Source organism: Nannospalax galili, unplaced genomic scaffold (assembly GCF_000622305.1).
Source record: "Nannospalax galili isolate Female #2095 unplaced genomic scaffold, S.galili_v1.0 scaffold591, whole genome shotgun sequence".
Lineage (NCBI taxonomy): Eukaryota > Metazoa > Chordata > Mammalia > Rodentia > Spalacidae > Nannospalax > Nannospalax galili.
In genome coordinates this window covers 2,437,163-2,448,222 of record NW_008330926.1, presented here as the reverse complement: position 1 = coordinate 2,448,222, position 11,060 = coordinate 2,437,163, and the positions used below count along the sequence as shown (strand labels likewise).

Here is an 11,060-nt window from a genome sequence, read left to right as displayed (position 1 = left end):
TTTTTTTTGAGACTATGTGTTGCTATAAAGCTCAAGATGGATATAAATTCATTATGTAGTTGAGGCTATGAACTCTTAATTCCTTAGCCTCAGCCTTTGAGTGTTGAGATGGTAAGCATATATCACCATGTTTGACTTAAAACTTTTTCTTAAGAGACAGGGTTTCAGGGCCAGTGAGATAGCTTAGCTGTCATCAAGCCTGAGTTGGATCTCTATGTGGTGGGTCCTCTGACCTACACACACACACACACACACAGAGATAACAGAGAGAGAGAGAGAGAGAGAGAGAGAGAGAGAGCGCACCGATTTCCTCTTGTACTGGTGGTTATCGGTTCCCAGTCTGACTGCCTTCTCTCTTGCTCTCTTGGGTAAGTCCTGCCTGGTCCTGTGTAGGGTGTAGCCCATCTTGTGAAATGTGTGTTTCTGGGGTCCTTCATGCTTATGGAATTCTATAAGAGACCCAGAAGAGTTCTCAAGTAACAGTGTGAATAGAGTCTGCCTCGTCCCTGTCCTGGGTTCTGTCCACTGTGGAACTGAGGAGAGATGTGGTCAGCTTGTGCCCTCTGCTGCCTTGAGTGGGCTGCAAAGAGAAACAGGAGCTCTGGTGTTCAAGCTACAATTACTCCATTTCAGTTCCAGCCCACTTGGTCAGGCAACATTTATCCCTCCACATTCTTCTCTGTAGCCACAGACTGCATGGCTGGTAGGGCCAGAGCTTTGCTGTGGGTTGGAAGGATTCCCAGTGTCTGTCCTTTGAATTGTCCTTTTGATATCTGGGCTTAGCCACCAAAGTATACTAAGACAAAATGTTTACTCCTTAGAAGATGGGAAGCTGTGTCTTCCTGCCCCCAACATGTACAGCAGACCTGAGCCATAGCTGGCCTTTCAAACCCATCTCTGCGGTGCTCACTGCCACTTCCACGTGAGGTCTGTGTTTGCTGCCATCTTTCCCTCCATACTGGCAGCTGCAGGAGTGCTACACCCACTGCCTAGTGGGCAACAGACATAAAACAAGCAAGTGCTCAGAGAATAAATACATCTTGAAGGGGAAAGGTCTGAGAGAGACAAGTGAGAAAACAGAGGACTGGGAATGTAGCTCAGTGGTGTGCGCATAGGCTGCCTGAGGTGCATAGGCTGTTCTGGGGTCACTGCCCAGCACCAAAAACTAAAACATTGAGGAGGGGAGCAGGAAGGGGACTCATTGAGAATATACTGGGTATGCCTTCTTGTATGTATGTGCAGTGTCTGTGTGTGTACTTGTTCATGTGTGTGCAGGTGCACTGTGTGTGTGTAGACCAGAGGTTGATGTCAGTGCCTTTTTTTTTCCTTTGGCTTTTGTTGAGACAGTCTCACTATGTAGACCAGGCTGGCCTGGAACTTTCACAGAGATTTATCTTCATCTGCCTCCTAAGTGCTGGGATTAAAGACATGAGCCACCATACCTGTCCTGGGTATCTTTCAAAAATTTTTTTTGAATTTTATTTTATTATTTTATTTTTTTGGTCTTTTTGAGGCAGGGTCTCCCTGTAGCCCCAGCTGTCCTGGAACTCACAGAGATCTACCTGCCTCTGCCTCCCTATCTCTTCTGGGAATTTTATTTGTGTGTGTGTGTTTATGAGTGCTTTGCCCACATGTATGTAAGTGTACTTGTGTCGTGCAATGCCTATGCAGGCCAGAAAAGGGCATTGGATCCTCAGGAACTGGAGTTATGGATAGTTGTTAGCTGCCATGTGGGTACTGGGAACTTCTAGGCTCAAGTGATCCTCTTGTCCAGCCTGAGTAGCTGAATTACAGGTGACACTGCTGGGATAGTCTCATCAGGACTTATTTTACTTGTTTATTCGTGTTTTTTTTTTTGTTTGTTTGTTTGTTTGTTTGACAGTGTCTCATAGTGGTCTTGAAATCACTGTGTAGCTGAAAATGACCTTGAACTTCTGATCCTCCTGCCTCTCCTATGTGCTAGGATTACAAGTGTGTACCTGGTTTTATGCAGTGCTGGGAATCAAGCCCAGGGTTTCATTCATGCTAGGCAAGCACTGTACCAAATGAACTATATCCCTAGCCCATGACCTACTTTTTTAGGTTTTTGTTTTGTTTCAAGACAGGATCTCCCTGTAGCCCCAGCTGGCCTGGAACTCACTGTGTAGACCAGGCTGGCCTCAATCTCACAGAGATCCACCTGCCTCTGCCTTCTGAATGCTGGGTTTAAAATTGTGCCTGGCAGTATTTTAAAAAATTTTATTTTATATGTATGTATGCATGCACGTGTATAAGTATACTACATACAAGCAATGCCTACAAAGGCCAGAGAGGGTGTTTGATCCTCTGGAACTGAAGTTGTGAGTGGTTGTGAGCCACTCTGTGGGTGCTGGGAACAGAACCCCAGTAGTCTGTAAGAGCAGCAAGTGCACTTAACCACTGAGCCATCTCTCAAGCCCCATGACCTACTTTTAAATGCTTCTAGAGCCCTGGTTGTAGTTAGGGGCAGGCCACTTATGACTGGAGCTACAGGGAACAGATCTATATCCACAGCCACTAGTAGCACAGGAGTGACAAAGTGGAGTCTTGTGAATAAGCACAGAGGTGACTGGCTGAATGCTTGACCTCCCCAGCTTTGCCTGTCTCCCTGACAGCTACCAGAGATTCACCGACTGTTACAACCACTTCCACCAGTTGCAGCCTCAGATGACACAGCGGGTCTATGACAAATTTGTAACTCAGTTGCAGACATCCATCCGGGTAAGTGGCAAGATACCCAGAAGGTCCTTTCCGCTTAGGTTTCATCTTTCCGTTCAGTCTCCTGAGAGCAGTGACCCCATGCCCTCTGTCTGCTCAGCCCCTAGAACTCTGCTATAGGTGCAGCAGCACCAGTTACCCCTTCAAACAATGTAGGACCTTAAATACCCCCTTCTCTCATTGTCCTTTATTATAATTGTGTGTTTATAAGTTGTCTGCCATACCAGCCTGTGATCTCAAAGAGGGCAAGGTACCTTTGCACCTCCAGCTCCTGGGCCAAGGCACAGAAGAGGCATTTAATAAACTGGATACTACTGCAAAGGCCCAAGAGGATGGGTTCACTCATATCTTTAAGTCACTGTGATATCCCTAGGGAGTCACGTTCCGGTGCTGTTACTCAAGGATGGTCCTGTTAAGCCATTAACAACAGGTACATAGCAACAGAGGAGGAGAGACGTGACGGGCAAGGGAAGAGGCCGGCTATGGGCTATTTTTCAGTGTTTGCCATTTTATATTTTATTGTCTTAATTATAAATGTCATATAGTAGAGAATTTGGACTATTCAGGAAGGTGAAATTTCTAGAGTCAGAATCTAATTGCTGTTAACAATTTAGCATATTTCCACTGTGGGAACATCCAGTGTCATTACAGATCTTTTTTCCTTTCTATTTAGGAGGAGATCTCAGAAATTAAAGAGGAAGGGAACCTAGAAGCTGTCTTGAACTCTTTGGATAAGATTATAGAAGAAGGCAAAAACCATAAGGAACCAGCCTGGTGAGAATGGAGGGTGGGAACAGGGGATGGAGAGGGGATGGGGAGGGCGCTTCAGCATCTGGAAGAGACTGAGACTGACCCATATCTGGGTCGCTGAGCCAGAGAATGAGAATCGCCCTGAAAAGAGAATCCTTTGAGCCAGATGTGGTGGCACACACCTATAATACCAGCTCAGGAGGCAAAAACAGAAGGATCTTTTTGAAAAATATTTTATTACTTTTATTTTATATGTATGAGTATTTTATCTTTGTATATGTAAGTGCACCTGTGTTGTGCAATGCCTGCAGAGGTCAGAAGAAGGCATTGGATCCCTTGGAACTAGAAATATGGACAGTTGTTAGCTGCCATGTGGGTCTGGGAATGCAACCTGGGTCCTCTGCAAGAGCAGCCAGTGCTCTTAACCCCTGAGCCATCTCTCCAGCCCAGAAACAGGAAAATCTTGAATTGATAGCCAGCTTGGGCTGTACAGTGATAACCTGTTTCAAAAGAGAGACAGGGAGGAGAGAGAGAGACCCCTTTGACAGGGGTTACAGGGGTAAGTAGGAAGGACAAGCATAGAGCAGTAACCAAAAGCAATTGAAAAGCAGAGTTCCTTCCAGGACTCCTTGAGGCTCCTCAAGGCACATGCCTGATGTTCAGGGGTTTAGAGAAAAAAGATGATTAGAGGCCATGGTGAGGAGGCCTTCCTGGGGCCTGTGGGAGCAAGGAGAGGGGAAGGCACAGGGAGGAGGCCAGGTGATGGGATTTGGTTCTGTGGACAGATTAGGTGGCCGGGCACATGGCTTTGATTTATTTGTCCATTCAGCAAACACTTGGGAAGCAAGTACTCAGTGCTCAATGTGAATCCAGATCCAGACATTCAGTGAGAAACAAAACTGCCGTCTGCTGCTGGCCTTTCAGTTGGCAGCATGACTGTCTGATCTGCTATGTGCAGGAGAGAGAAGTAGAGACTGGGTTAAGAGTGCAGGGCACAAGGCATCATGACCACAGCAGCCTGGGCTCCAGCCTTCCACTTCCTGCCCCTATCTTTTCCCTACGTGTGCTACAGCATCCCAGCAAAGTTCAGAGGCACTATATACCCTTTTTTTTTTTTTTTTTCCTGTCTTTATCTTTTGTACTGGGAATTGAACCCAGCACTCTACTGCTGATCTGTATCCTCAGTCCTGTTTCTATTTTCATTTTAAGACAAGGTCTCACTAAGTTCTCCTGGCTGGCCTTGAACTCACTCTGTAGCTCAGCCTGGCTATAAACTTTTGTTGGTTTTTGTTTGTTTTATTATTTGAGACAGGGCCTCACTGTGTATCCCTGACTGGCCTGAAACTTACTATGTAGACAAGACTGGCACCTCAAACTCACAGAGATCCACCACCACACCTGGCTGCTGGCTGTAAACTTTTGATCCTCTAGCTTTACCCTCCCAAGTATTTGAGATTACAGACCCGTCCCTCCAGGCCCAGCCTGGGTACCTTCCTCTTTTTTTGTTGTTTTGTTGTTTTTTTGTTTTTGTACTCGTTCTTTTAAAAAGTGCGTGTGGAGTGGGGGGTAGTATACTGGAAAAATGGCTCAGTGGTTAAAAGCACTTACTGCTCTTGCAGAGGACCTGGGTTTGGTTCCTAGCACCCACATGGTCGCTTACAACCCTCTGTAATACCAGTTTTAGGGGGGTCTGACACTTTCTGATTTCCTTGTGCACTGGGTACCCACTTGGCCCACATACACACAGGCAGGCAAACACTCATACACATAAAATAAAATGAATCTTCACTAGTTTTGGTGGTGGCACACACCTTTTATCAGTGCTGAGAGGCAGTGGTAGATGGATCTCTGTGAGACTGAGGCCAGCCTAGTCTATATAGAAAATTCCAGCCTAGCAGGGGCTACAGGGAGATCCTGTCTTTAAAATAAAAAAACACAGGGGCTGGAGAGATGGCTCAGCGGTTAAGAGTATTGACTGCTCTTGCAGAGGACCTGGGTTCAATTCCCAGCAGCTATGAACCGTCCTTAACTTCAGTTCCAGGAGAATCCGAAGCTGTCTTCTGACCTCCGCAGCATTGCATGACACAGGTGCACTCACATGCAGGCAATACACTCATACACATAAAAATAATAAAATATCACAAAAATCTAGGCCGAGTGGTGGCGCACACCTTTAATCCCAGTACTTGGGAGGCAGAGGCAGGTGGATCTTTGTGAGTTTGAGGCCAGCCTGGTCTACATAGTGAGTTCCAGGACAGCTGGGGCTACAAGGAGAACCTGTCTAAAAAAAGACAAAAAAATATATATATATATAAAAAAATCACCAAAACACAAAAAATGAAAACCCCCAAATAAAACAATAAAAACAAACAAAAAAGCATGCATGGCTACATTTACATGCAAGAAAAATACTCATATCCATTTAAAAAAATTTTTTTTAATTTAAAAAAATAATGGCATGGCATTTAAAAAATATTTGATTTTTTTTTATTTTTATGTGTATGAATGTAATGCCTGCATGTAGGTGGGTGCACCTGTGTTGTGCTAATCTTATCTGTCATTCCCAATTTCAGTATATATGCTGCTGAAGCAAGCACTACTTTTATTTTCTTTAACCAGAAAATTAAGCCCCAAATTCCCAAGTTGGAGGCTGTAGGTGATCACCAGAAAGGGGTCTGCTCATGGTAAGCAGGGCTCAGAGCTACCCTGGCCAAGGGGAGGGGCAGGTACAGGGTCCAGGGTTCAGGGCCTATGATGGACCTCACAGGTATATAATCAGGGGGAAGTAGGGCAGGGAGGCTGGGGATCAGCAGGTGGCCTGGACTTAGAAGCAGGGTATCCTTGGCCCCTCGCTTGTGATGGGCTGTCAACAGAGGTAGCCCACCATCCAAGTAGGTGGCTCTACGCAGGTTAAAATACCAGTTGGGTGCTTGGCTAGGGGCCTTCTGGCTCAGTCAGCCCAAAGAACCCTAAGTAGCAAGCAGAGCAGTTTTTTCTTTTATTTTTTGGTCTTGTTGAGACAGGGTCTCCGTGTAACTCCAGCCGGCCTGGAGCTCACTATGTAGACCAGGCTGGCCTCGAACTCACATCGATCTGCCTGCCTCTGCCTGGGGTCCTACTGAGCCATCTTGAGGTCCTCTCTTCTTTTAATGCTTTGCGTTCTTAATTGTTAAGAAAATTAAGTTTTACAACTGAAAAGGAATTTGTAGCAGACCCTACAGTGGTGTTTGCTCACTGACTAGGTGCCTCAAACATCTTTCCTCATCTGTCTACATCTGCAGCTCTCACAGGGCCTCTCTGAGAAACTGTCCTATTTGGGAAAGCACACCTTCCCTCCTTCCCTCCACCCGTGATCTCTCAGCTCATATTCTGATGGTGTAATGCACCACAAGGACAGAAGCAAGGTCATTTTTCTTTTAAATAATGCAAAAATTTTTTTAAATGTTCAACCTTTTTTTTTAACATTGTTTTATCATTTAGGAATATACTAAGTGAAATATTAGATAAAGGAAACCATTAATAGCTAAGTATAAAAGACTTTAAGGTATAAAAAATGAAAAACCTTCTAGTCACTGGCTTTACTTGATTGTCAGGTGAAGACAAGTCTCATAGAGCATCTCTGAAGTCCACATGGATGAGCCCTTAGATGAAGTTGGTGCATGAGACTCTTAAAGTTCACCTCTATAAATTTTGTTGTATAGGAGTAAGTTAGAATATCTAGATACAGTCTTTATTCTCCAGTTGAATGGAGTGTTTGATGTGATGTTTCTTTATTCAGTTGATGAAATCCTCTGGTTTTCTTTATCCTTCCAGGAAGATTCTGCTCCTAATTCTGAATTTTTAGTAATCACATAAGTTTTCCTAAGCAAATTACCATTCAAGAAAACTTTTTTGTTGTAAGTAATACTAAGGCATTAATTTTACCTCAGGGTATTGAATTTTGGCCTTAAAAATTTAATAATCTTGGGCTGGACAGATGGCTCAAGGGTTAAGAACACTGGCTGTTCTTACAGAGGACCCAGGTTCGAATCCCAGCACCCACATGGCAGCTAACCACCATAACTCCAGTTCCAGGGGATCTAATGCCGTCTTCTGTCCCCTGTGAGCATTGTACAGCATGGGTACACCTACGTGTACATGCCAGCAAAACACTTATACACATAAAATAAAAAGTGAATAGTTTTTAATGGTAAACATTTTCTTTCTTAAAATCCATTTTACTGTTTATCCCCTTACTTTACCAATCATTGAGAGGTGAATTATCAGAAAAACACTTCAGTGATATTTGCCTGCAGCTACTAAATTGGTGGCTTTGAGTGAATTACTGGATCAATTCCACCTAAGTTCCTAAATTGACTGTTCCATTGAAAAGATTCTTTGGATGACAATATGGAGTATTTGACAGCACTGCAGTGAGACTCTGTGGATTGAAGGCATACTCTCTTTAATGCTGGTAAAAGTAGAAAACATATATATGGCTTTTTAAATATCTAACAGTACTAAAGACAGGTAAAATATATTGATAGTCTTTTTTTTTTTCAATTTTTTAATTTTTTTTAATTTTATGTGTGTGTGTATATTGCCCGCATGTAGGTAAAATGCACCCGTGTCGTGCAATGCTGGTGGAGGACAGAAGAGGCTGTTGGATCTCCTGGAACTGGAGTTATGGACAGTTGTTAGCTGCCATGTGGGTGCTGGGATTCGAACCCAGGTTTTCTACAAGAACAGCCAGTGTTCTTAACCACTGAGATATCTCTCCAGCCCCAGTCTTGTTTTTTCTTAACCAGTTTAAACTAATTATTTGTTAAAGATAAGTCATGGTAACAGCACTTTAAAATTATTTTTGTTGCTGGGTGCGGTGGTGCATGCCTTTAATCTCAGCACTCAAGAGGCAGAGGCCGGTGGATCTCTGTGAGTTCGAGGCCAGCCTGGTCTCCATAGCAAATTGAGGCCCGCTGTGGCTACAGGGAGACCCCTGTCTCAAAAAGACAAAAAAAAAAAATTTTTTTTTGTTAAAAAGCATTCATTTCTCATTAGGATTTGAGGCATCCAGATGATAAAATTTTGGCATTTGACTTTATTTATTGCCCAGAGGCAAGGTCTTTAAAGTCACTGTCAGTCTTAGTGTTGGAGATGGGAGTGTATGGTAGACAAGGTGGGGTGTAGGGGGTAGACTGAGTGAAGAAGTCGGGAGATATGTCCCCAATCATTGCTGACAGGAGGCCAGCATTCCCATGAGGAGCAGGTCTTGGGAGGTGAAAGGAACCCTAAGACAGGCCTTGGGAGCTTACCCAGCTCAGAACTGGAAGTAAGGATATTGCTGATTGGATTTTGAGCTAGACACCTCCCACACTTATGTTCTTCCTTCCCTGTCCCCTGGGCTCCGTGTGCCCCCCCCCCAGGCGACCTAGTGGAATCCCAGAGAAGGACCTGTGCAGTGCCATGGCACCCTACTTCCTGCAGCAGCGGGATACCCTGCAACATCATGTACAGAAACAGGAGGCCAAGAACCAGGAACTGGCCAGTGCTGTCCTGGCAGGACGCAGGCAGGTGGAAGAGCTGCAGCAACAAGTGCTCGCCCGTCAGCAGGTGTGGCAGGCAAGTGTCGGGCCTTGCCTGCTTCCCTGTGTCTCACAGACCCCCGAGTGACTTTACTTCTCCCAGCCTAAGGGATCCTACTGGGAGCAGGTGGTGCTACAGCTGTGCAGTCACTTAGTACTTTGCTTGACCATGCATGTTGGTTCCAAAGTGTTCCACTTGTTCCTGTGCAGCTCCAGTGCTTTTTTTTTTTGGTCTTTTTGAGACAGGGTCTCCTGTAGCCACAGCTGGCCTTGAACTCACAGAGATCTGCCTGCCTCTGCCTCCCAAGTGCTGGGATTAAAGGCGTGTACCACAATTCCTGGCTTTCATCCAGTGCTTTTGCTGCTCCATGCAGACATGTCAGTGCCCTTAAATTGTGCAGTGGAATGACCCCACACCCCCCAGTGCATTGAAACAGGCACCAGCAAGTATGTATCCCTTGAGGGGAAAGTTAAATTTCTGAAAGTGGTCCCAAGGGACTTTGAATGGATAAGTGGAACAGAGGTCATCAAGCTGGATGGTACAGGTGGCAGGTGTGACTGGAGAGATCAGATGGCTTCTTAGTGGCTCAAAATGCAGTTCCAAGGTTCTCAGGAGGAATAGAGTAGTAACAGTATTGTTGGATTCTCTCCATCTGTCATTTAGATTCACAGCCTGTATCTGTAATACCAGTAGCTAGTAGACAGCCACTTCCTAGGTTGGATCTTTCTACTCCTGAGAGGAGTGTCTTCCCAAAATCAAAGTTCCCAGACCCTTCTAGCCTGCTCCACTACCTCTCCCCATCCCTTCCAGTCTCCTAGTGTCACAGACTGGTCCTCAAGTAGTTGGAGCCACCTTGCAGAGTCCTTAGGCAAGCAGTGCTTCAGTCACTCCATCCCCGTAAGGCTGCACAGAACTCCCCTTTGGTCCCTGGATAAGGAATCATCCAGATCATGGTCCCTAGAACCCACCAGCTCTGGCATTTGGGGACTGAAACCTCTGCTCCCACAGCCACAGCTCAAATCCTGGTCCTATCTGAAGCACATCAGCTGGACTGTTCAGTGCTGACCCTGTGCGGGAGCTTCAGGGCTCTCTTGCATGTCTACAGCCCAGCTGAAAGTTGACTTAGGGCTAGGATGAGTGGTTGAGTGTTTTTCTAACATACATGGAGCCCTGGGTTCCATTCTTTATACTGGTGGGAAAAAGTTTCTGGAAAGCTCCAGTGAGGTCAAAGGATTTGGTACCACTTTGGGGAAACCTTGTTGAAAGTGGATTCTGCCCTAGAGAGACCTGTCTTAGGTGGCCAGAGTACCTGACTGCTACTGAGATGTTTGGGCTTCCCACTTGCCTTTCCCCTGGCATGCCCTGCCAAAGTAGTGCCATGAGCTACAGACCCAGTCCGTCTTGTGGAAACCCAGGTTGGAGTCAGGCCTGACAGAGTTTGCCTTTCTCATACCTCACATGTGTGTTCTCTCTCATCCACTGGTTTCAGGCTCTACACAAAGAACAGAGGGAGCTGCTGTCACTGCTGAGGGTCCCTGAGTGAGGAGCTGCTGGGCCCTAGTGCAAAGGCAGTCGACGTCAAGGCCTGTCGGCTTGCTGGGCCTGGGCAGGTAGTCTTGAGTACAGCTGAGGAGGTGGCAGTGATGGAGGCCCCACTTCTGTTGAGTGTGGGGTTTTGGTGGGGTCATCCACACACTACTTCAGATTTCTGACATCGTCTCTCCCTGGAGGCCTGGCACTCCCACCCCAGGCATCAGGCTTTCTCTCCTGGAGCTGCCCTCTCTCTGGCTCCTGATCCCTCCCCGACTGGACTGGGGGTAGTGTTTTCAATCTCTGCTGATTGCCCCTTTGCTAGCCAGCCCAAGGGCCCTTGCCATGTTCTCCCCACATCCATAAATAAACTTCCTCTGCTGCACTATAATCTGTGAGGATGCTTCCTCGCCAGGCGTCTCGGGTCAAGACCACTGTGGGCTCCCAAGCTCTGGCTCCAGTCAGAATATCAGTCCTGGACT

At 46.0% G+C, this 11,060-nt stretch overlaps 1 protein-coding gene across 3 annotated transcripts in view; it reads left to right on the top strand.

The window, feature by feature from the left end:
* Nucleotides 1-10,981, top strand: part of Pmf1 (polyamine modulated factor 1) — an 18,076-nt gene extending 7,095 nt beyond the window's left edge. The window contains exons 2-5 of one of the 3 annotated variants that reach the window (XM_008853683.2): nt 2,634-2,739; nt 3,410-3,510; nt 8,950-9,084; nt 10,538-10,981. In XM_008853683.2, the coding sequence (XP_008851905.1) occupies nt 2,634-2,739; nt 3,410-3,510; nt 8,950-9,084; nt 10,538-10,577 (382 nt within the window). In that variant the 3' untranslated portion in view covers nt 10,578-10,981. Of the gene's footprint in view, nt 1-2,612; nt 2,740-3,409; nt 3,511-8,888; nt 9,085-10,537 lie in introns of all 3 variants that reach the window. The other 2 variants (XM_029556757.1, XM_008853674.2) reach the window with 2 other exon arrangements.
* Nucleotides 10,982-11,060: the final 79 nt, after the last annotated feature.